We start from the raw sequence: 27,467 nt of genomic DNA, 5'->3' as shown, positions 1-27,467 counted from the left end.
CGCATGAGGGGTGTGTTGGGTAGAGGCGAGCGAACGTTTTTTCTTATGCGCATGCGTATTAATTATGATGGCGCAACTGTCTCTTCTCCTGACACATCCGTCATTCGAGCGTATGGAGATAATGAGATGCTACTTGCTGTGTGATGGTCAATATGATTTCCTGTGTGATCTTTTTATTCATTATTCGTGTAAATAAAGTGTGTTGTCCTACGATGGCTTCTTTACTTTAAATATTGGCCTCTGAACAACAAAAATGATTAAATAATGCACTTTTCAAAAAGTTTCACTTGGCATTTATATATTGTCACCTGCTAATATATTATGTGAGTCATAAAAATATCCTTTAATGAGGTAATGTGCATTGTACTTTAAAGAGGAAATTAATATTCTACTAATTTCTACTCTGACTACTAAAATGCTTACTCTCTCTATTACAGTGTGCTGCTTGCAGATTAAACGCTCCTAAAATGAAGGCATTTTACATTTAACTTAGTTTTAAACTAAATACGAGTACTTTTATAAGCTTTAATTTAATTCATTCTCGGTGTTTTCCTGTGGTTGGACTTTTTATTGATTTTTAACCTACTCCCTGATAAGCAATAGAGTTTAAATTTTGTACATAACTGTTAATCGATGAGATTGCTATGCGATGAAACGATGTTTTCAGTATATGAAGTATAATTTCCTTTACTTCATGTTTACGCGATTTTTCGCCCATTTCTTCGTTTAACGCACAAACGAAACATATAAGTTTTTTTAATGTTTCTGCCATAGAATAGAGCGAAACAATTTTTTTCAATGATATTTGAAAAAAATTGTAATTTAATTTCTAAATTTTTGGTGATTTTTTTTTAAAATTGATCGAATTTTTAGACTATTTGACGTAATCCATCGGATATGTAACGTTTTGAATTTGTTTCGACTTAAAAGCAATCAATACGCCCTCATTTAAAACATAAATGTAAAAAATTATTAATCAAACGATTTTCTACATTGTTTTAAAAAATACGTTGAGGCTGAAACCAACGGGAGATAAAAGCGTTTCTGGCGGAAAAATTAGTTTTGAGTTTGCCATCATAGAGCACTTATTGACGAACTGGTGATATCCTTTTTTTTCATTTTAACTTAAAGTAAAATGTTCATTGTAGCATTTTTATTGCATACAATTTTTGAAACTTAATATTCGAAGCGACTTCTTCATTCTGTAAATAGCATTCAGTTAGTTTCTCTAATTCATAATTTTCTCATAATTTATTGCTTGACTACAATTTTCATCATTAATAACGCGTAGTTGAGATTAAAGAAAAACAGGATATAATATAATATTAAAAAAATTATACAATAAGCTTTTATTTAAAATGGAAATGATAATTAATGCATTAAACGGAAAAAATTAATTCGTCATATAATAATGAGAATAATAGATTAAATAATTATCTCTCTCTTTGTATATATATATATATATATATATAATTTTATATCTCAAATAAAAAATCGTGAGTGTCCTAAATAAGAAATTTATTAATTGGATTCCATTATCAAACGAATAAGTCATAATCGCTTTATATTAATCATGAGTAGACTACACTTTTTGCGATATAAAATGGTGGATGAAATAAAAGAATTATTTTATCTGTAAATATAATTATTTTATCTATTATTATCATTAAAATATATGAATAAATTATTTTTCTGATTTTAGTGTATTAGTTATTATTTCCATTTTAAATAATGCACGCAAAATGATATATACAATAAGTCGCAGACAAATTTTAATTAACCAGATTTAAAGTAAAACATATTTTATTTGCACGCGTTGTTTTGAAATGACATGCTTAGGACACAGTAGTATAGCAAGTTAAATCAAATAAAAATTCTTGTTATGATATTACGATTCCCATTGCAGAATGATTTGAATTCCACTGTACATTGAAAAGCGTAATTTTAGGCGGTAGGGAGAATGTAAATTATTCCTATGCTTAAACTAATTTTATAAGCCTAATAATTTAGCATTTAGATTACAAAATTGAACTACGTGAGGAGAGAATTAAATGAAAATGTCTTTGTTGCCATGTGATTGAAACAGCAATTTTTTGTTAAAAATAACGAGATTTCGGTAGCCATGGAATAACACATTTTCAAATAATAAACTAGAGAATGAAATTACGTTTTTGCTTCTTCCACACTTCGCATCTCAGGAAAGGTATTTTATTGATTTTTGTGAATGTAAAGAAATCGAAAATACAAAGGGGATAGAGAAATAATAAATTAATTTAAATTCAAAGTGAATTACCATTTCATTCCAAAAATTTGAAAAAGGGGAAATAAGAAACAAAGAAAACGAATCAAGACTTAATTTCAATATTAAATATTTATTTATTCATCATGTGTAGTCAGAAATTATTGACAAGGGAAAGATACTTCAGAATAATGTTTGATGTAAGAAACATTCAATTCCAATTAATTACGATCTTGTTTCTTTCATTGATTACCTAGAGAGAGGCATCACATTTTAATAAACTCCCAAATTTAGTACTATTAGGAGGAAAAACGCTTAATTTAATAAATCATTCGTAATTATTTAAAGACATGTAATTTAGACATTTTCCTTACATTTAATACAAGTTTTGCCGTTTTGATTTAGCAGAATTTCTTTTTTGTTCTTCATCCGTGAAAATAGAAATGCGAATTTGTAAATGAAAGCTTTGCAATACCCCTTCATCTGCATTTTTATGAACTCTTAATACTACTGAAACGTTCAAATAATGAAAAGGAAAACAACAAGCAAGGTCTTGTTAAACTTAAAACTAAATATAACATACGGATACCTCCATGGCTTTCTTGTACGCCTAAATTATACGTGTATTTGTAGCACTTATTTCCTGGAATTAGTTTTAGCTAACCGATCTCTCAAGCAAGTTGAAACTAACATTAAAAATTGCAAATTTGAATTAGGTTAAATTTTGTCATGGTGGAGTCAAATTTGTTGCATTTTTATTTTTCATAACGAGTACAAATCTTTTCCAAATATCAATATAGAAACCGGAAGACCGAATTAAAAGTTAGATTTCGTTATTTGTTCAAAAATTTTTCTTCTAATATGAAATTCAAAAACATAAATATATTCATAATTTAAAACACTTAAGGAATTGAAAGTATATGTCTACGATCCACGATTGCAAAAATTAAGGCTGGTTAAGGATTTTAAGGCGGGTAAGGGAAGTATACGTACGTACAATGTATGTAACATAGAGAGAGAGACAAAAAGTAAGAAATTTAGAAAGAATTCCAGAAAGTCCCCAAAGAACCAATAAATTTCAAAATTCTCTATAGATATATAAAATTAACCAAAGGTCAAAAGACTCAAAGAAACGCGGAATACTAAAACCAGAAAAATACAAAAAACACAATAAATGCATAGGAATGAAATCAAATGTAGTGAAATCTAATATAACACTAACAAGCAGATTATTGTTCACTGTTATTTGTTCAAAATTTTAATTCAGATGAACTCCCTCACCCTTTCAAAACCATTTCATTCCTGTTTTCCAAAATTAGCTAAATTATATAATTATTAGAGTTCACCCAAAAATTTTGAATTCCTCACAGACGCAGTATCAGTTCCTTAAAGAAAAATACAAAGCCACTTGAACTAATAAAAATTCAAATGTAAAATAACGCAAAAGAAATTAATTAGACACTTTTTATTGAACAAAAACAACTGGATGAATGAATTTAGAACTCAGAGTCATTCCTTTAGTGAAATATATTGATCACATGCATATGAAACATTCCAACGTTAAATAAAATAAATAATTAAGAACACATTTTCCACAAAACTACTTAAATTAATATGTAATTTAGTTTTTGATCATGGTATGCTGATAAAACCTACAGCTGAACTAGCTAGATTATTCACAACAACTTGCAAATAATTGAGAAAGTTAAAAATATAAAGGTTTGCAGCATCAACTGCTATGACTGAGAATCTTTACACGTTTCTGCACTTAAAGAAATCTGCGAAAGTCTTCTTGAGCTACGAGATTTTTTTCTTTGAAATGCTTACTATTCTGGATTTGAAAAATGGAGAGAATATCTGCATTTCTCGCTCTTCAGTAACTACAAGAAGCATTCGAAATTTCTTTACCTACAAACAAATGGGAAGTTCTTATTCAACTCACTTGTGTAACCCCTATTTAAACAAGTGAATAATATAATAAAATATAAAGGGGATACTATTTGTTTTCTAAAGAATTTAAATTTCTCAAAAACGTTTCTCATAATAATTTCAATGATTCTGAACACACTTTCAGGTACACCGATAATATTATTATATTCAACAATAATAATTTTTTTAAAATTAGCAACATGTACCCCAACAGTCTAAAACTTAATGAAACCAATAAAAAGCATATAATTATAAATTATCTAAGTTTTAGCATTCATAATCTTAAAGAAATACGACTATTTGATTAAAAGGTGGGAATTTAAATTTTGTACAATAAAACTTATAAATTGGTACTCCAATATCTCTAAAAGGTAATAGAAAATCCAATTTTTTATCGAATTACCGGAATAAAAAATGTTTGCACTGAAATAGAACAACAAAAGAAAATAATATTCAAATTAACTTCAATAACAGTCTTTTGATAAAAGGTAGAGTAATTAACATCCTACAAAAAGTTTTAAAAGCCTGAATTTTTTGTGTGAAAGCTCAAATATAGAAGGATAAAGAAGGATGTTTCAGGAAATTTTATTATTTTCCACATTTTTTTTTTTACTTTACTCTATGAATAGAGGGCCCAATAAAGTCGTCATGATAAGCCCATGACGTGAAGACCTTTTACTTTTCTAACCTTTGTTTCCTTTCTTCTTTTTCTTTAACATATTAATTTTATAAGAAAAATATAAAAATTTCGTACAAGCATTTCATTCACCGTTTAAGAGCTTTATAACTTGCCATCGCCAATGAAGCCAAACTGGGACCCCTAAGGGTCCTTTTCTAGTCTAAAGTCTGCTCTTTGTAATTTGATTACAATATTCTCTGTTAATTTCTAGTATATTTTGTATTTCTGCATTTTAATTTTAATTTCAATTTTAATTTTAATCTTACATATTCTGGAAAAAGTGTTCTCAATTATTTAATTTATTGAACATTGGCATTTTTCATACGAATGTGATTAGTATATCTCACTAACAGATTGCCTCTGCGCCCACTGAGTAAGTTTTAAGTTCGTGGCCCCAGTTTTTTTAATTCAATAAAATGTGTGCAATTAATTTCTTTTGTTTTATTTGACATAATTTTACTAGTGGAAGTGTCTTCGTATTTTTTTAAGGAACTGACACTGCGTCAGGAAGGAATTCAAAATTTTCGAGTGAATTATTTAGAAGGGTTTATCAGCTAATTTTAGAAAACTGAAACGTAGTAGTTTCAAAGGAGGAGGGAGTTAAGTCTTATATACGTCCTCTTGATAACGTTACATCAGATTATTCCTCTTTTTATGTGTTTATTTTTTGTGGATTTTGCATTTTTGAGTAATAGTATTTCAAATGTCTTTAATTTTCCTGACGTTTGATGAATTTTAGACATCTATAGGGAATTTTTAAATTCTCTGTTATAGAATTCACTTCTTTTGGGTATTTATGGAATTGGTTCTTATTTGGTCTACAACTGATTAATTTTCAGCAGCATAATGGGCCGAAATAACAAAGGATAATTTTTTAAAATAAATATTTGTTGTTCCACATTTTATTCTAGGTGTATTTTCGTTTATTTAATTATGGCAAAGCACACAAGGGCTATCTGCGTAAGAGGAGGGATGCCTTCGTGGAGGACTTTCTAAGGGAAACTGGCTCGTATACACGTTACACATGGGGAAAACCACGAAAACGCCCATGCAGCCAGCCCGTTCGCCGGGATTCGAACCTCGGACCGAACTACCAGTGTTCAGCGACTTTACCGCTCGGCCGCTGGTGGGCCATTCTATTCTAGTCTATTACCATATAGTGAAGTGTAAGGTATTTATCTTTCCCAATTAATCTCTCTGTTAATCGAAGCTGTGTAAAATCAAAAGATGAAATTCTTAAGAATATAATTAATTTTAGTTTTTAATCGGAGAGATTTAAATAAAAATGCATTGAAATCATAATGTAGCTAGTTAAAAAATTCAATGTTTTAACCAGAATTGCATTATATATTTTTCTCTTTTTCTAATGTAAAGGAGAGAAAAACATTTGCATATTAGTCTAAACGTACATTCATCTAGTATACTATAAAATGTTTCGCTAGTGAGCCATTTGTATTGATAAATTATACTGAGATACGATACTGAAACACACCTTTTGGGAGATGATTAAAATATGTTCTATTCACACTCATTTTTTTTCCTCTTCCCTTCTTCTTTTTCCTTGGAAGGTGGTCCAAATTGCAAAGGTATGTGACAGTATCTACTATTATTGATAAATTGTGAAAGTAAAGGTTATAAAGTAAAGGTATTTCTCGCATCTTCTTGGCATGTCTTCGTTTTGTAGTGGTCTGCACGCTGAGGGCATATTCCAGAGGTCCGCGGTTCGATTCCCGGTGAAGGCTTTGCTAATTTTTTAATCTCTCTTGCTTCCAAAAATAATCCTAATGTCTCTTCAGTGGCGGCCGAACTAAAAGGGTAGGGGATGATGACTCTCCACACCCAGGATTTAGCGACTGGGTCCTCTAGAAAGCCCAGTCGCCCTTTAAAAGGGGGAGTATATAAGGTATTTCTCCCCCCTTCTTGGCATGCCTTCGTGGTGTGGTGGTGTGCACGCTGGGCGCGTATATCAGAGGTCCACAGTTCGATTCCCGGCCAATTCGTTGCTAATTTTTCATCTCTCTGGCCTCAAAATTACCTAATGTCTCCTACAAGGTAAATAGTATTTGCTATATTTGATATATTGTAAAGGTAAATAGTATCTACTATTATTCATATATTATTAATTAAAGGTAAATAAAAGTCCTGTTTGTTAGAATATGGAAAGATTTTTATTTCATGATATGTAATTCCTGAAGCATATATCATTTCTGCTGTAAATACACAGTTAATACATGTTTGAAATATTAAGCGCTGTTTGTTACTTTCTTAGTACAGTTAATTAAAAAGGGTAATTTAGGAAAGAACACAACGTGTTACACAAATCCTCTTATATTATTAACTTTCCTTGTTCAAAACACACACCAAGGCGAAATTCTCTTCAAAGTTACTCAGAAGTAAAGATTTGTTAAGTGAATATTTTCTAGCTTTTGAAATATTCTGTTTCGTTAATTAACTGAGGAAATGCATGTAATTTTGGGACAAAGCTACACGATGCCCACGTTAAATATTAAAATACCTTTATGTAAATTGCATACTACTGAGAATCACAAAGACTGTCTCCTACATTCTGCAAATTTTGAAACATTTATGTTTCTTCCCACGAGAGAAATTATTTTAAAGTTCGAAAAATTTAATTTAATTTTCGTCTTTTCCATGGGATTTCTGAAAAGCAATTTACCACGCATAAACGTTCCTCATTAATTCGGCAAATAAGTGATTAAAAGTCAATCAATGACACTAAATCTTGGAAATACGAACTCGATTACTGTTAAATTACATTTAGTCCCAGAAAGAGATAAATAATGTACTAGCGTATAGTATATAGGATGCCCTTATAATGTTTCATTATTAGCGAAATTCTATATATTTGTCTAAAAGCTAGAATTATATGAAATGTGGACCGTGTAAAATCGCCAAAAAGATGTGCGTAAAATAATTAGGTAGACTACTCTGTGGCGCACCAGCAATTTTTAAATTATATATCTGCAAGTGTCGGAAAGAAATGAATCTATCTGTTTATGAGCACATACACTTATTAATACATTTATTAATTTATCTATGAACACGTTTATTTTTTCCTACTTACTATAGATATAATAAGCATAGATCTATAACACACGTAGTGTGATAATAGAATCCGAGAACCTTTCTAATCAATTATATACTATTCACGTATAGCCTAAGATTGTAGACGCGAAACTAATGCAGTTCAAACTATATTTGGATTTCATATCATTCACAGATGATTTGTATTGCGTAATATCCGTGTCAAAATTTTTGCACAACTGAATCGGAGTCTCAGTGTGGAGGTCCTTAATCGGAAAGATTACATTTTCATTTTTTCCTTGCTGATAAAGGCGGTATTCAATGATTTAACAATATAAAGTCACACGTTTTAGTAGGATGAATGTTAAGAAAAATTTGCCTTAATAAGATATTTTGCATTGTACAGTCAGAATAGATTTGCCCTGTTAAATAATATCTTCTGTTACACTTAAGATGAGGTGCATGTTCATATACCTAAACCATGTACTGATTTTTTTTTGTTTACTTATAGGTGAAGAAAGTACTAGAGTAGATGCTAAACGAACTAGGTTATGAAAAAAATTATAAAACTTGCTAGATCTTATACGAAAGTATTAGCTGTGGTTGTTCTGGCAACAATGCTCATGACTGGTCTGCTGTGCAACAAGAAAATATTCTTTGCCGCACTGCATTCCATGACGGTAATTGCACAGCAGACGTATCGCTCTCTCAGCTACACCCCTCTACAAACCAATTAATCTAGCTTCTATTCTATAGAACTAGAATCTATATTGCTCGAGTGAGCTAGCTAATAGGTTATGTACTTTAGTTGTTAGCTTGTCTATTGGCCATCACTAGCGTTTTACCAATTTATAGTCTCTACTTGATTAATCAAAACATGTTTCCATTATATTGTTCGAGAGGTTTGTAAAGTTGCGCGCTTCCAACCTGCACGCAACAAAGTGGTGACTGCTGAAAACTGGAAATTAGACAGAGTCTTGAGAAGGGTTTAAGTCCCTTTTTATTCAACTTTAGAAATTACAAATGCGCGCTCTTGACGCTCACAAACTACGCCGACCCGGCGGTAAAATAAAAATAAGAAACTAAAAAGAGATAATAACAAATGACTAACTACGAGGCTCTCTAAACGTAACTAACCTCACCGCGTTCTAAAATACCTCTGATAATTCAGCAAACTCTGAATATTACGTTGAAAGACTAACAATTTGCCGAGGCAAGCACACAGGCCGAAACGCGTGGTTCTTCAATTTCTAACTAGCCACCTCCACACTCGTGAAGCAAGAAAAGCACATTTTCGAACTCGTTTCCTTTCTATTTAACTCAGAATACTTCCGCTGATAATTTGAATCCTTGCGCGTTCTACTAAAATTTACATACTCTGGCATTGGCGATTCCAGGGGAAAGTAAGGCTTGCCAGGAAAGATAGTTTAAACTTAAAATAAATGTTAGTTAAAATAAATATAAACCCTACAGGTTTACATTCGTACTTTATATCTTGTACAGATTTGGTAATGCAATCGTAGCAGTAACAGACTTTAGTATACAATGCAGGGTTTCTTAAACTGTGTGTCGCGACCCCCGAGAGGGTCGCGGACCTGCGGCAGGGGGTCTCCAAAAATTTTAGCAGTTTTGATATTTCCTTAACTTATTATAATAATTTTACAATGACCAAATATTTTTACACAATGTATCTGAAAATAGATAAAGACAGTACATACAGGGAAAAAACAAAAACGTTTCGACCCATTCTTTTTATAATATAAACATTTATTTTCCTTGCTTTGCACGTGATGCTGTCATTTCGTCTGTTACTTATTTAAAATTTTCACATTGTTCTATGTCTTAAAATTAGAAATTAAAGTTAATGACCTAAAACTGCAATAGTATATTACAGTACAAGGGAAAACTTGACAGGTTCACTCACGCCTGTATCGGATTCGCGTAGTACTTATGGGGTCCCACAAAAGTTTTGTAAATATTATAGGGTCCTGGGGATCGCGAAAAAATCTCAGTGTTAAAAAGGGGTCGCGACTGAAAAACGTTTAAGAAACACCACTGGTGTACAAGAACGTGCATTGGATATTGACATACCATGCACAAGCTGATTGTTGTTTTTCCCAACCTACACTTTTGTTTTAGTAATGGAGGGAAACATTTGTAGTTTAATTTAATATTTAAACTTCTGGAACAAACATGAGAATAGGGTTCTTAGTAAACATCCCGCGGCCTTCTGAAGTTGCTTAAATTTGATGTTTATGCTTTTCCAACTAAATAAGTATATTGTAACATTAAAAAAAATTGTCCCTTATTCCAGCGTCTTTTAGATGTAAGAAATGGGCACACATGAACAGAAGTAGCCAACAAAGTCATTTCAGATTGGTTGCAGTTTATGCTGTTATAAATATTTTAAATAGACTCAGTATAAATCCTTACTAACTCATTACAAAATTACGCTTTTGTACTGTAAATAATTGGGTTACAAGACAAATCTGTAGCAAGAAGGTTGGTAAAAGGAATTTAAAACCGAGCAATAAATTAAATTAATCCTTAAATTTGTTTTCATCAAAAGTAAACTTTAAATTTTGCTTTGATTAAGCTTTTGAATACAGTAGAAGTTTTTTCTGTGTTTCTTAATTATTTATATATGAAAGATTCAGGCGACTTGAAAATTTAAAGAAATTTTCAGAATTCACATCCGTATTTAGACTTCAGAAAAGTTGAAATTCGTCCCACTTATTGGAAGCGGAAGTAAAAGCGAAGAAGAAGATGCAGAAATAGATGATGATTTATGAAATCTCAAAAACTCAGAAGCTTTTCCTGTTTCTGAAACTAACGTAGGCTTAAGCTGAAATAGGAAATCTGCAATTAAAGGAAAGCATACAATTTGAAACATTGCTGCAAAGAAAAGGAACGGAAACTAATGAAATACTTTTCAAAACATAAAATACTTACTTGGGTTTCTCTTCGTTTCGTTGAAAGTTGTAGTTTAGTGTCAAACTTAAATAGAGAACGCATGAATATTAATTCCCCTTAACTGAATAATGATGCAATGTAGTTCAAAGCATGAAATGAAGCTCATAATGATTCTAATCCCTAATTCATACTCTCTTGATTTCGCCCAATAGAACTAAGCTTTTGTTGCAATTGTAATCTCTGTGAAGAATGAAATCTAATAAACATCGAATGTTTTCTGGAATAATACAAACATTATAAGCAGTACGAAACATTAAGCAACGTTAATATGCGTTCATTTATGTATAATAACAAGGTTCTGATAACCGTGAAGATATAATCAAGAGCGAAGTTATTATCCGGATCTCATTATTATTGTTATCTCCATTATTATTAGCAGCGTTAAACCCACTACTTGAAATAGCTTCTTTCATGTATCAGAAGCTGCCACTTAACAATTACTGGTGTGATGCCGAATCATTAGCTGTGTATATTCATTAACTAGGGAATGATAAAGCTAAGAAACATGAGAAGGAAGTCCGATTGCTAATCTCTTTCTATTAGTATATTTTAATAATTACGTTTAAATTTCAAATTAAATACAATAGTAAGCAATTCGCATAACTTCAGTAACACCAATTAAATAGATATGAGTGTTAAACAATTCTAAAACATGATACAGTTTTCTAATAATTCTGGTAAAGCTGGCTTACATGCCATATAATATTATTTAAATTGTTATAATATTTAATATGAGTGATCTTTAACCTGAGACGCACAAAAATTCAGACTTCAAACCGCATGGAATTTTTATATGCTTGATTTTCAGTTTGGAACATGTTTACCAAACGAAACTACATTATACGCATTTGTCGCCAAATAGTTAAGTTTATAAAATGATGATTGCGTTTGACTGTAGTATAATTTCCAAAGACTTCATGACTGTATATTTTCAGGCTTCAAATGCAAACAGAGGTAATTCTTTTATAACATTCCACAAAAGTTTCTTTTGAGTGAGTAATATTAACATGCTTTGACGTAACTGCACTTTTACATTCTCTACTTCTAAACATTTCTAATATGATTTCGATAGCATTCATCAAATGTTAATTTCTCATGAGAATTAAGCAAATCTGTAGAAATCCATAGAAACAGAAACTCAGTTTCTATACCAACCACAAGCAAATCGCAGCCTTTAAAGATAAAATTAAAAAATTCATTTTAAGATATTAAGAATGAATAAAGTTTTTGTTAATGCAAATCGTTTGCTAATGAAGTATTATTGAAGGGTTCTGCCTTTACTTAGAAAAAATACTAAGTTTATGTTCCAAATATATCGCGAAATATACACTACAAAGGAGAAGGTTTTATGATTTTAGAAAAAAAAAGAAGAAAAAAAAAACGAATGGTTAAATCCTCCATTAGAAACGCTGAATGATGCTTTTTACATAAGCGATTAAGATTTCACGTAAAAGATTAATGTTATTTGTCAATAAATGCATCTATAAAGGGCTGATCATGTTTCACGTCTCATTAAAGCTTCAGGTGTCAAAATAATACATTTTTACTTAACATAGTATGTTTTTAATTTTCCTACTTTCGTTTAAAAGAATCTGTTTAAATTAAAATCATATATTACAACTACATTTACTTTTGAGTTACATTGCAGATGCACCTGACTTGTTTGGGTCAAAAACTGTATTCTGTACTTTTTCCCACAACTCTAAAAGAATAATACCTCTCGCTTTCTAAGTCCCAGTAAGGCTCACAACACATAGTGTCATCTAAGAAATATATCTTACCCTTGACTATTATTGTCCCTCTGCAGGATAGCTCTTCATCAGATGCAATGGGGCTTGAATCTCCTAATGCCCCAACTTCAGGCGTCGTTGCTGGTGACGAAGAACAGCTGTCAGTGGCGTTCGAAAAGAGCCCATTTTCCATTATTTGCTCTCGCTGCCATTGTAATTATTGCTTCCGTACGATGCTAAGAAGAGAATTTTGCTTCAGTCAGTACTCGGGATTAATTGAGGGAGCTAAGTGCTGCGGAGTAAAGAGTGATTCTCCAGAAAATCCACGAACAGTAATCCCAAGAATCGAGTTGCTTAATTAAGGTGAAGTAGCTTAGTTGCTCAGTGCAGCTCATGTCAGATGTTTTTATTCGATTAGAAATTAGAGCTAAAGAAATTACTTTAAATAAAATACATAAAAATTATTCCAAAAGATCTGAAATTTTGATTTTTCTGGGCTAAGGATTTTATCTGCTAGGCAAAAATAACTAGCCTATTTTTATTACCTACACTTTATTAAAAAAGAATAAAGAAGAAGATATGTATCTCCAATTTATTTTCGCATTTTCTCTTTTATATCTTAGAGGATGAATAAAAAATATCTGTTAAAATTGTAGAGGGAGAGTCAAAATAAGCAGAATTTTGTCATGTAATGTAAGTGCGGAAATGGCGCGCCAGGGTGGTGCAAAGTGCTATTGGGATGGATATGGCGGCTCGCTGTTATAATCATTATTCTCCAAATACGCATTTTCATCTGGATATCCATTTCTGATGAAGCCGTGGATAAACGTGAAAGGTTGCTCAAAGAGATATACGAAATTATAATCTCAAATTAGTTTCTTGAGGTTCTAATGTTATATACTACATACTTTGCTTTCCTTTTTCCCCTAAATTACCCTATCAATTTAATGGTATTTGTATTTGTTGATCTAAAATAAGACCACTATTTTTAACAATGTACATGGTTATTCGTAACCCAGTAATTTTAAGAATTATTGTTAATTTAGTTTTAAAATTAACACACAAACTATGCGACTGATGGGACGTGACATCTGTATTGCTGGGTGGATTGACTTGGAGATACTGGAATGCTAATTTTTGCCGCAACTGAATGAAAATAATGATGATGAAAATCTTTAAAAGGTCAGATCACAGGGTCATTATCACAGAGTTTCAATTGTGAACACTATTTACAAGAACATAGGAATAAAATTCTGCCTCAATGATAAAAACAATTTGCTAGAGGATGCCGCTTAGTATTTATTATTACACTGGATAGGATGTACAAGATAAGAATATGATGCTTTAATGCTGTAGTCAATCCATTTTGAGATTTTAATCCGCGTAACCCTTTTTGTTCATATTTGTGATTAAAATTGACTTTGTGTCTCCACATCCCTCTAATTTTAGAACCCAGCCACATTCCTTAGAAATCGTATTGCCGATGCTTTGCTTCTAATCGATCGTGATATACTGGCACATTATTGCGTAGATATCCACTGTTTTAGTATAAAGGAACACGCCGAGTGTTTAGGAAGTATGCAAAAATACTTAATGAGTTTGCTTAGATTTCAATGGAACAAAATTTGGAATTGGTTGCATAGTTTATTTATCATGAAAGTTTTAATTGCTTCACTAAAATATGAGTAAAACTGTATTTCGTTTTCGAGAATACTAAGTTCAACAAACTCACAATATTCAGTATGCTACTTACCGCTTGATTTAGTATCATTCAGTGCAGAGGAAAAAATTGTAAAATTAAAAAAGTAAGTAAATTCCTTTCAAAATTTAAAATTGTGTTCGATGCTCCATCATATCGTAGCTCCAGAAAATTACGTTACTCATTAGTGTCTTGTCAGGGCAATCTACATTTGAGGACGAACACTCGCTCTGGTTACTCTAATAATTGTTTCATTGGACATGCAGTGCTTTGACCAAAAGCGTGTTTTTTAATTGATGTATTTTGAAAGTGTGCAACTCAAATGTGATATTTTAGAGTATAGGTAGGTCTCTTTCTATCATTTCCCGTGTCTTGAGAATGAGGTTAAAATAATAATCTCCATGTAGGTCAGACAAAAAAATTGTCAGATAAATATACGTTGTAAAATACAATACACGCTTCAGATTATTATCAACTAAGTCTAAATACAGGGTGATTATAATTAAAGTTTAAGTTTCAAAACGCTATAAAAAAAGAACCACTGATGAAAATGATGTGAAATTTCAAAGGAATGTTATTGAAGAAGGCGGAAAGCGTATGGCAGAAGAAAAAATTTAGTTTCAAAAGTTAGCAACAGATGGCGCTGTAAGCGGCAGAATCACGACGAGAAACGAGAAGCGATTCGTAAAACAATGGCTAAGGTGGAAGTTACACATTAAAACGCATTGACAAATTAGAATTGTTGAATAATTTTATTTGCATGACTGTACATATCACATCGAAAGGGACAAATCGGTTTCAAGAGTTTTGCGGCGACATACCGCATAAGAACCATTCATCAAAGAAGTTCGGAACTGTCGCGAGACTGGCACAAAACATGTTCAATATGGTGTCCACCGTCGTGTGCAACAAGTTGAAAGCGACAAACAGCATGTTCCACAACGGATCGCAGTGTCTCCGGGGTGATGTTCAGAATGTGTTGCGAAATGCGTGCCTTTAATTCCGCTAAATTTGCAATTGGAGCACGGAACACAACATCCTTCAGATATCCCCACAGACAGAAATCACACGGAGTAAGATCAGGCGATCGGGACGGCCAAGCTGTAGGGAAATGACGGCTGATAATTCGAGCATTTCCGAAATGGCGCCTCAACAGCTGCTTCACGGGATGTGCTATGTGCGGAGGAGCGCCATCTTGCATAAAAATGATTTCATCCACACATCCACGCTGTTGCAGAGCTGGAATCACGTGGTTGCGCAAAAGAGACGCATACCTCTGACCAGTGACGGTTGCAGTAACAGGACCGGAAGCACCCGTCTGCTCGAAAAAATATGGTTTTAGGATGAATGATGCCGTAAAGCCACACCATACCGTGACCTTTTCAGGATGAAGTGGTACGGGGTGCGTTGCCAGTGGATTTTCTGTTGCCCATATTCGAAAATTCTGGGTATTCACGTATCCTGTCAGATGGAAATGGGCTTCATCTCTCCACAAAACTTTCCACGGCCATTCATTATCCACTTCCATGCGAGCCAGGAATTCTAACGCAAACGTCTCCCTAGCTGTCAGGTCAGGCGGAAGCAACTCCTGCACATGGCCAATTTTATACGGATAGCATTGCAGGATGTTTCGTACAATTTTCAGCACCGTGCTCGTAGGCCTGTCCAATGTTCGGGCAATTCCTCGTGCACTGCACGGTTGCACACCACCGGCCGACCCCTCCTGTAATGCTGTGGCCACTTCTTCAACTACCGTCGAATGCACTCGTTTTCTCCCTCTACCAGATTGCACATCAAACGAACCTGTCGTTTCGAAATTTTGCATCATTTTCTTTAGACCTACGACACTCATTGGACCAACGCTTTCTTTTATACCCTTCAGTGTCCTGAATTTTTGCAGAGCTACTCTTGCACAGTCATCATTCTTGTAATACAGCTTTACCAGCAGAGCGCGGTCCTGCAGTGAAACACCCATGGCGAACGTCTGAGACGCGAAATGAGGAACAGCCTGGTACCTGACGGCTTTATAACACTGAAATTTAACTAACATTTTAATTTGTCTTCTTCCGCTTGCAGCGCCATCTATTGCTAACTTTTGAAACTAAATTTTTTCTTCTGCCATACGCTTTCCGCCTTCTTCAATAACATTCCTTTCAAATTTGGCGTCATTTTCATGAGTGGTTCTTTTTCTATAGCGTTTTGAAACTTAAACTTTAATTATAATCACCCTGTATTTTTATATGTAGTTTATAAAAGAATCACTCCGAACGTTGCATTACACATTGTTCATAATTTCACAACCCTGTTCCTGGTCGTGGAATGTATCATTTGTTTAATAGGAGGCAATAGTGCGGTATAATTAATATATCATAGTTTAATATATATATTTATTATATAATGAATCCGCAAGTAAGAAATAATGCAGGGGAGGAATAATGATCGATGGTTGTACACACCTACACATTTTCAACAGCGGATCTGTTATAAGCCAGTGGTATCAATATGAGGTCTTAAAACCTTATGTAAGACTTTAAATCATTAATCTGACATTTTTTGGAAGATAATGCTCTTCCAAATGAAAAAGTATCATGACTGCAAAATTTCCCAATCTTTCGTGGTAGTGAACTTATAGAATTATCTTGGTAAAGTACAGAGACATCCCTCTTCTAGAGATGTATTTGCCCTGAAGACCACGTTGAAATAGGAGTGAAACTAATTTGCCCAAGCTACGGTTCATAACGCTGTTGCCAACATAGAAACACGTTGTGGAGTATGTGTACATTCAGAGTGTATGGTTTCATTTATTTTTACTAATAGTTAATTTAATTTGTTAGCTTTATCTGTCTTCTGTTATTCCGCTCGCGTTTCCTCGCCAGGATGTAAATTAGCTGGTTGAAGGAGTACATTTAAACTGATGAAGCGAAATGTTTAGTCAGAACGTGGTTTTTCTACTGTGAACGGCCGTTGTATTTCTTCGAATTGGAACCTTGAACATCGGATTGTCATTCTTGCTTCCGAATTAATATCCTACCCGCGTAGGCTCTGAATCAGTTTGTTAGATTAAACTGAATTATGTAGTCTTGCTCTAATCTTACCTTTAAAATTATAATTGCATATCTTTTAAGTTCTCAGTGGAAGTCGTTGGTGTTCGTAAGAACGTACGTCCGTGCCGTCTGCAATCTATATGTATTCAATAAAGGGTCTTTTACACTCTTACCCTGGTGGTCTTCAAACCGGTCCAAGAATTCGAAAGGATTAACACATAAGTAGATCTAGTTACATTTTATGATAGAGAAGAGAACAAGATCCCACAAGAGGAGATCACATTGCATATTAAATTCATAAACTTTAAATTTTTCTGAGTTAATATCCTTCTTCTGAACTTTCTTTATAGCATATTCTTACCATTTTTATTGTTTCATGCTACAATTTTATAATCATGGGCAAATGCTCTTCAGTTTTTTTTTCTTTTGCATTTATGTGGTACGATGTTATGTATCATTCCACAAAATGCAGAAAATTACAGTTTACTTTTTCTGAGAAATTTGTGATTTCATAAATATAAAGATAAGTTTGGATACAGGTGTATCCAATATAATTATTATATTCAATATAATACGTTATTCATAATGGTGTCCATTAATGTTTCATAATTCACGGTTGAGTAACACTAATCTGACAAACTCAAAACTTAACAGAGATATCAAATTAATTACATATACAGGAAACAATCTGTTATGCAGCTTCTAAAATATTAAATATTCATGCCATTTATTGCTTAATTTGTTTCACAAATTCTTTTTAATAAAATTCTCAAATTTTGAAAAGAAACATGTTATATTCATTCATTTCCAATGTTACCAGAAATATCTGCACCGTTTATAAGATTTTATTCTGTCAATTTAAATATTTAATATACCTCGCCCCCTTCAGACTCCATTTTCTTACATAAACCACTACAGAAATTGCAGAAATTTTAAAATTATGCATTATAAATGAGCATTTTGCGTGATCAGAAATTGTATTCAAAGCCTGAAACTACTGAGTAGCGGTCTTAATAACTGGAACCATATTGCAGTCAGAGCTCTTGAAAGCTTCTCGTCTTAAGACTCGGAATTTACTAGTTTTAAAAATTAATTTATCCCTTCGCGACTGCTATTAGAGCAAACCGTTTTTCATAAAATAGGATAATACTGTGAGATTAATCCCTATACTTTGCAGTTTGTCATGAGCATTAAGTTTTCTGTGTGACACAATGGGAGAAATCATCAAACTTCTAGTTGGAAAAAAAAATTAAAACCTTTATAATGCAGGGAAAAATCTTTCAACATTGAATGTACACTATTTCTTGAAACACTTATACATTCTGTAAAATATATGCATTAGTATGCTCATCTATTAATACATTAAAAATGAACATCTGAATTATTGCAAATTACTGCACAATTTTAAAGTTATGTTTCTGAGATTCCGGATGATTAATTCTTCGAAAACAAAATCAGTAACAGAGAAAATTGTGAATGAGCTCACACATAGGATACCTTATCTCGCAAACTCCTTTTCACTTAAGAATTTCCTTTCGTTTAAGCTCTTAATTATGAGCACCACTATATTTACTTTCAATCTCAGTTTGTTCCCTCATAAATACATGTTTTGTAATATAAAGAGTATTTTTATCAAGAAAAAAATATAAAACTTATGTGTGTCTTCTCTAGTTACAAAATTATAATTTAGAAATTTAGAAGCGGACAGATTAAAGATGCAGCTGCAAGCACTTCCTGTAAGCCTAAGAAATTCTATCTAAGAAATATCACATACTGCGTTTTTGCGTCACAAACTTCAAAATTTTATCCGACATTCACATTGAAATTTCTAATGTATGCATAATCATGTAGCTGGTCAACGGAGCTTTTGTAGTTTCGTTTCCAACACACTAGTAATGTCATCGGATTTCTTAAAAAAGGACTCATTTTACCAATCAAAATTTAAACTAAGTACTACTGTTCGTTACAAAATAACAATACGATTTTGAAAAGCCTTGCAATTTTTTAACAGAACGTATGAACAAAGGGGACGAAAGAGACATATTTTTCAGTTTCTTCCCTCACATTTCCTCGCCTCGAGGCGCGTAGGGCCTGAAATACAACTCTTTAAACCCGAAGAAAGGACACGGGAAGCAGTTCGTGATCAATTTACGGTTTGAATGTTTATTCATGATTTTATTCGTCACGGAGGATTCTTATTATCAGATATAGAACTTAAAAAATTTTTTGTCTTAAAGGCCTAAGTTCTGAAGAGGCTTAATTAGCTCAATCGCGGTGCTATTGCATTCTGCTCTAAAGAATAAAGTAAAAAATTAAATAAATTATTTTTAATTCTGCCACTAGTCTTAAAATGAAAGATCATTCCGAAAATGCCTTTCATTTAGCGCCTGCAGCCGCGGAATTATCTGTGTCAATAGAAATTTTCATTACTATTAAGCTGCTAGATCTTAAATATGAGTCATCCCAAAGTACAATTGCAATAATTCGAAAAGTATATAGTAAAAGGATGTGGATTTCACAAAAACGCACAGAAAGACACAGAATTTTGTTTATTATCGAAATATGTTGTCACGAGATTATTTACATTTTTACTTAGAGTGTAGTTATGCTTTTTTTTTATTTTTACTTGGCAACTTTTTACGCAGAGATAGCCGACATTATTAGCCATACCGAAAGAAGTTAACAGGTTATTCGTTATAATGCGAGAAGAATTATAGTAGAATTTTTCTCGATGCCGTAAGTATCATACCACATCCAGTGACCATTCTCAAGAACGACGGCTGATGCGAACTCTTCTGCGTCACTGTGAGAACGTCTAGCACAAATAAATAACTACTTGTCCGTGAAAAATATAACTATTCTTCGAACGAAATTTGGCCTTATTTAAACAAATCATGTTTTAATGTTCATTTTTGGGACTCCTACGTCGTGATATTGTCTATAATTTTCGAATTATTTAATTTTTACATTTTTCTTGCTCTTGTTCATTTTATGTTTCACATTACAAATCATTGTAATAACACTATTTTTTTTATAATTTAAGTATACCGTAGTAAATAACCAGTAGCAATGCTACTATAATGCTAATCCCCCTTTTGCTACAATTCATGTAAATATGCATACATATTTATATATTCTTGGCATGACGTACTATTGAATAAGCAATATGAAAGCAGAGAAGATAAAAAGAAAAAGTGCGATCTTTGAAATGTGTGACCAGAATGCAGGGAAATTTGAAAATCATTCTTACTGTTGAAAGATATCTTTCATTGCACTCCATTTCATGAAAAATATGGATGTAAATATATTGTCCCAGTCAGTATGCTGATTAGCAGTTAACACATATAGCATAGATCAGAAAAAGAGAAAAAAATTATTATAAAATTTGTCATCTGCATCATTCATGCTACATTGTATGCATTAAATGCACTGAAGTAGATGAAGTTATGAGTCTCATAATTGTAAATAACTATAATTTGTGAACTGTACAGTTCTTTCATGTACATGTAATTAAGAAAATGTTCTTACAGAGTTAAAATCTTAATTCAATGTTGAAAATAACGTAACAGAATCAGTATTTCATTATAATAATCCTCTTCAACTCTTTTTGTAAATAAAATCCTGAGAATCATTTATCAGAACAATGCGGCACTCTTGCCAGTAACTGCTTTCACGATTTAGCGGATATTTGCTTTTTATTTGGAGAACATTTAGTTTTATTATTTTCAAAAATTAGCGAATATTTTCTTTTTAATTTTTTATTTTATTATTTAGCGAATATTTGATTAATATTTTTATTATATTTGCGGACTGAATTACGACACTGTATTTAAATTTTATTGTTTTAATTTGAAATGATTAAACGACTTAAATACTCAAGTAAGTACAGAAACCCGTTTATTTTTCTTTATTAACAAACTATCATACTCTAACAGAAGAAAGTTAACAGTATTTCACAGAATCATGTATAACTTACATTAGGTAAACAATTATGTGAGTGATCTCTGAGTGAGCATTGTTGCAATAAACGATTTATTATACTGTAACAGCTCTGTAACTGAGGTAATACTATCATACGCATTTAAACACATATTTTATTTTCATAGAAAATTAGTTAGGACATATGAATACTCAACCATCTCGCGTTGTATGTATAAATTCAAATATATTTTTCATGTTGTACATTTGCGTAGTATACATTTCAGTTTTCACATTTTTGGTGCAGTTATCTCATTCACTTTCTAAACTTCAGAGAACTAAAATTCAGCATTCATCTTGCACAATTTTTATCATACATCTCAACAATTAAAAAAAAAATAAATATAACAGTGCATTTTACTTAAGTTTGTTTTAAAATCTTTATAAAGAGTTCATGTGTCTGTACTCGTATGTTGAAGATATTTAATAAATAACATTCTGTGTATTAGGGACATACATTATACATTCCTACAGACATCAAAGTAATAATAGTGTAGTCATATTTTGATGAAACTTTTTTTACGTAAATATTTTATGTTGTGGATGGAAAATTTTCACTCCGATTGGAGTTATAACTAATTCATTAAACTGAAAAGGAAAGCCGGATAAATAAATATACGCGAGGAAATAAGCATTAATGTATTCATCAAATTATTCTTTGCAACTTAAAGAGATAAACTTTTAGAATAACTTATAAATTTTAATAATTCCTTGAATTTATTTCAAATTAAAAGTCTCAACACTTTTCTATAAACTAAATGCAGAATCTGTAACAGTTTCTGATAATTCATTTGAAAATAATCCCCGGAAACAGTCAAATTATTGCAATAATTATTATCACATCTCTAATTCCTTTAAAGTCCAAATATCGCCATACTTCGCATAACAAAATTTGTATGCAAAAATTATGCATCATCACTTTTAAAAATGAACCTTTTTATTTTATTTCAGAGCAACAGAGTTTTAGATCCAACTAATAAATTTAGTAGTATAAATGAGATACATAGCTATTTTTAGGTTAGTAGAATACCAATGGAGAATCCAGTGTTTATTGAAAAACTGTGCTAAATAACTATATTGCCATGCAGAAGGATTTCTTAAATGTATTATTTTTCTAACAGCGAATTTCTCAACTACATATTTTTAATTTTCTGAGATCAAGTTAAATATTAACGAAATCTCAAAAATGACTATTTTTTTTTCATAATGCCTAGTTTAGAAACAGGAAGGATTTCCTATCTATTTAAGTATTCGTTTTAAGTACGAAAATTTGATAAACATGGTAAATATTTATAAAACACAGTAGCACATTTTTGTAATCACAGAGCAACATGTGTAAATAAATATATCAATGCTGGTTTAAAGTTTCAGATACAGTATATTCAGCAAGTAGAGACTAATGGAACAGTTATGTTTCTAAAACATTTATAGCATCTACTAAATTCAACACCATAGTTGCTTTAGCTGGAGATATTTCAACTGCGCGCCTGCTACAGAATCAGGTAAAGCACATTCGGCAATAAAGTCGAATGGTACCCGTCGACCAACCAACCAGCGTAAACGACAGTCGCATCGAAATTGGTTTCCTAATTGAAGAAATTATAAAATGCATTGCAATAAAAGTATTATTCTCAGATTATACATAGAATGTTATTTAAAAATACAAATTAGAATTTTTGAAAAATAAATCAAGCAATATATACATTGTGAGATATAATTATAAATCACATAAGGCAAAAGGTACCCAAACAAATGTATGTTATTATGATATCCTTTCACACACATGTTTTATCAAACAGTTTCTAAATCCGTATTTTAAAATTATGTTAAAATTTTATCTGAAACAATACAGCTACGTTGAAAGAACATTAATTAGCATTCTTTAAACACAGAATAGACTTCTTGGAGAAGAAGATGAACTCGTGTTTAAACTATATTTTGATAACATTTAAATAGTACTGATTTAGCAACAAATGTAAATGGAGAACATATTTTTCTGCATTGAAGTATAATACTTGTTTATTTAGCTATTTAAGACATTAAATAACGTTTTAATTTACAGCAATAGATGCATTATGCTGGACAAATTAAGCAATACATATTACGTTAAAAGTCACACTTTATTTTCTCCTACACTTGTTCTACCGAAAGAAAAAAAAAATGAAACCAACAGGATAAAAATAAGTATATTTATCTTAAAAATCTTTCATTTCTGAAACAACTAGTAATTAAATTTTTTATGTATCTGTTATTTCCTTTGATCACATTATAAATATTCTGTGTGTGTATTTTGTACTGTGTATTCTAAGTTACAGTTGAATGTGAAGAATCTTAAGAACTAGTAAGTGAATAATCGCTTGAGTTCGCGAGAGAATAATTAAAGCTTGGAAAAGGTTAAAAGACCCTTTATTGTTTAAATAAGACTTAACAGAACTCCTGTCTTGGAGTTTTACAATAAATCCGACACTCGGGCTTGAACTTAAGAAATTAAGAATTAAAACTTAACTAATCTTAACTAAAAAGATATAGCCGAAGCTATCAAGATTCTAACGGAGTTGGCCCCTTAACACTAATTACTGCGAAGCTATCATGGACCTAGAGTATGGCCGAGCGGAAGCGTGCTAGCCGGAAACTCTGATTCTTTCTAACTCAGACAGTAGAACTTCGCGGTTATAAACCGCTCTTCCTCATTTGCATTTAAACGTCATTCTAAAACTACATTCTGGCCGCAAGTTGTAAGTTGAAGTTTAGAAGGGACAGGAAAGGAAGTTTAACTAAAAATTTAACTGTTAAATAAATAAACATAATCCTTACAATATATACAATGCATCTTTATGTGCATTTGCTCGCGTTTCTGCGTATCATTAAATCTGGGTACGTTAATAACCTCTAATGATAATTTTGGGGTGGACGACATAGACAATACTAAAGCTGGTGTATAAAATCATATTTGCAGTAATAGTCGATTCTACAATTTTCTTACTGCTTAATGAAACGGTATTGACAAATACAAGCTTAGCTGGAACAATATGGGTTTTCATTCTTTCGTTACATTTGTATTTTTTATATGTTTATAGTATACTTGAAGTAAGAAAAATGAGCGACGGCTTATAGTTTAGCAGGGCAGCAAGAGAAAGATAAATGCATTGAGTCCAACAAGGATGCTAGGGAAGTTAAAGGTCCACTTTATTCCCATTGGTTAATTAATGTCTAGGTTCGAAAAATGCAATTTATTACGGGCTAAAGAATTTTTATGCCCTGTGTCAGGCTATGTGTCATGAGCGTTGTATAAGAATCATATAACTAAGATTCACTTTGAAATAACGCAATTCAGAAAGATTTATTATAAGCATGTTCCTATTTTTAACATAGAAAGTTTTATTTTAATGCATTCTTAAATTTTATATATATTTGGAAATGAAAGCACACGAAGTACTGAAATATGTGCCTTCATGTGGAAATAAACTATTTCTTTATAAAATAATTATTTCTCTGTGAAAGTTAAAACTTACTCCAGTATGGTGTTATAAACGTAAACAATTTTTTGTATTATTGATAACATTATTCATTAAATTATATTTAATAACGGTGTGAACTAACTTAATTTTAAAAAGCATACGAATGCATTCAAATTAAATTCTGGTGTTAGAATTCAAATTAATTTTAATATAATGAAACTCAAACTTACACACATGTTTCTAAGAAAGAAGAGGTATTAAAGGTCGATTTATATTTATATATTATGAAAATATTTATTTACATGTCTCTTCCTTTTAATAAGAATTTTTTCTACTCGTATATATCTTCAATAATAATTTAAAGTTTAAATTGTGAATCACGAATTCATTTTTGCGATAATTTTTATTTTAATAAAGAAATTAATAATTATTTTTAAAATCGATGTTTTCTTCCTTGAATTCATACATTTATGGGTGTTTATTTCCTCTCAATTAAAGAAACTACGCTTCAAAATCTGAAAGAACAGTAAATTATAACTAATGCTAATAACATTTTGCATTGTTGGAGATCAGAGTAAAGGGGATAAAAGTTTCACACTATTTTACATCATGTAAAATATCTACAATATTTTAAATACCGTTTCTTACCTATAAGAGTAAATGTCATTCACCGTTTCTTACCTTTAAGAGTAAAAGTCATTAAATGCTCCAGTGGCCAAGTAAATACATCTTCAGCTAATGTAACGAACTTATTATCGTCGAGCTGAAGCGTTTTTAAATTTGGCATGTTAGTGAAGAAATCTGTAGGTAATGTTTGCAAATCATTGTCACTGAAATGTATAAAAAATATCTAATTACATAACTAGTATTTAATATTAAATCTTTGGTTCCAATCAGTCATGCATTATATGTATAAAATATTACTGGACATTAAAAGTAATCAGAGAGCAGAATATTGTGATGGCGAAAATTTTCGATTGAAATTAAGCTTAACTACAAATGCTGAACGATAAGTCAGCTTTGTTACAGTAATATCAAATTTATGCTAATGGTAATTTCAATCTACTCTGACAACTGTAATCTTGACTAGAAGAGAAACACGCTAATGTGACAATCAAAATCGTAAAAAACAACCTTAAATTTAGCGTAGGTATAATGAAACACTCAATCGATTTCGAGGGCAGCTAAAGGTCCCTCCTCATCAGGAGAAAGAAATACATAGAAAGGAGAAAATAGGAGAAGGAGTCACAGAAACACGTAGTGCTTATCAGCACTGCACGTGGTTATAACTAGATTTTTAATCAGAGTTGCACTGGCCGCCTACTTTTACTGAGCCAGGCTGTCTGATCAAGCATAAAGAAGTATTAGCGAAGTTAAAATAGGGAGCGAGGGGTAAATGCACTTTACGCTCAAAATCTGAACTTCAAATAATGGAAAGCAACCACTGAACGGATTTTTATACCCTCTGGTAGTACCAAGCGCGAGGAGGTAACGCCATCTATCGGCAAAAATAATTGAATTAAGATAGTAGAATTTTAAAGGCATTAGGAAGGACTGGATTGGACTTCAAATCATTAACTAAACTTTCTAAATCTTTGTGAATGTGAAAAGCCTCAAGAAAATCCAATTCGCCTATGGAAGAAGCCTTTTTGGATGATTTTTGCAGACCCAAAATCAAAATTATGGTTAAAAGTCCAGCTATGATACGCTATTGAAGACTTGTTAATTTCGCCTTTTTTGACATAAGATTCATGTTCCTTGATACGAAACTTCAACGCTCTTTTTGTTTGGCCAATATATCTTAAACCACACTGACATGATATACTATAAATTCCCCAAGAATTCAAGACAGAAACGCAATCTTTTAGAATCGAAGGGTGAATTTTATTAATAGGGGAGAAACCGACTTGAAAATTGAATTTCTGGAGAATCCGTGCAATTTTATAGCTAACAGAAGGATAAAATGGAAGCACGACAAGGTCATTAATATTATTTCTAACAGTGGAATGTCTTCTTTGATGGGAATCTGAAAATTTTTTGACGGCTTTATCAATAATCACGGGAGAAAATCCACGGTCAATCGCAACTGCTCTCAAATAATTAAGTTCATTGGTAAGCAAAGATTCAGAGGAACAAACTTTTAGTGCGCGGAAAACATAATAGTAAAAAGAAGCCATTTTTTGCTTAACAGGGTGGCATGACTTGGCATGGGGTGGTAAACAAACTGCAAAGGGTTTACGGTGCACAGTGGTGCTAAAATCGGTTTCATTGCGGATTATAAGAATATCGAGGAAAGGGAGGGAATTCTTGGATTCAATTTCAAGAGTGAATTGGATGGCTGGATCAATTGAATTCATAATAGATAGAATCTCGGATAAATCCTCTTTATAACCGTCAAAAAGTGCGAAAGTGTCGTCAACATACCGAATCCAAAGACGAAAAGATAATTTATCAAATAATTTCATCTCAAAATAGTGCATATAAATGTCAGCAAGTACCGGACTGAGAGGATTACCCATAGCCAATCCTTCAACTTGACGAAAATATGCATTTTGGAAAACAAAGTGGGTTTGACTTAGAGAAACTTTAGTAAGCGAAACCAACTCATTAATTTCAGTATGTGTGAAGTGAAATTCCCGAAGCCTAGTTTCAAGACAATTTAGTGCTCCTTCGACCGGAACATTAGTAAACAA

General features: G+C 31.9%; 1 protein-coding gene across 1 annotated transcript in view; it reads right to left on the bottom strand.

Moving 5' to 3' along the window:
* Positions 1–21,230: 21,230 nt before the first annotated feature.
* Positions 21,231–27,467, bottom strand: part of LOC118183774 (uncharacterized) — a 61,302-nt gene continuing 55,065 nt past the window's right edge. The window contains exons 5-6 of the mRNA XM_085824873.1: positions 25,456–25,604; positions 21,231–22,902 (exon numbers count right to left, since the gene is read on the bottom strand). Of these exons, the coding sequence (XP_085680999.1) occupies positions 22,760–22,902; positions 25,456–25,604 (292 nt within the window). The 3' untranslated portion in view covers positions 21,231–22,759. The remainder of the gene's footprint in view (positions 22,903–25,455; positions 25,605–27,467) is intronic.

This window comes from Stegodyphus dumicola, chromosome 10 (assembly GCF_044657685.1).
Source record: "Stegodyphus dumicola isolate Sdum_Otavi_A_Nest chromosome 10, ASM4465768v1".
Classification (NCBI taxonomy): Eukaryota; Metazoa; Arthropoda; class Arachnida; order Araneae; family Eresidae; genus Stegodyphus; species Stegodyphus dumicola.
This window is presented reverse-complemented; position numbering and strand designations above follow the sequence as displayed.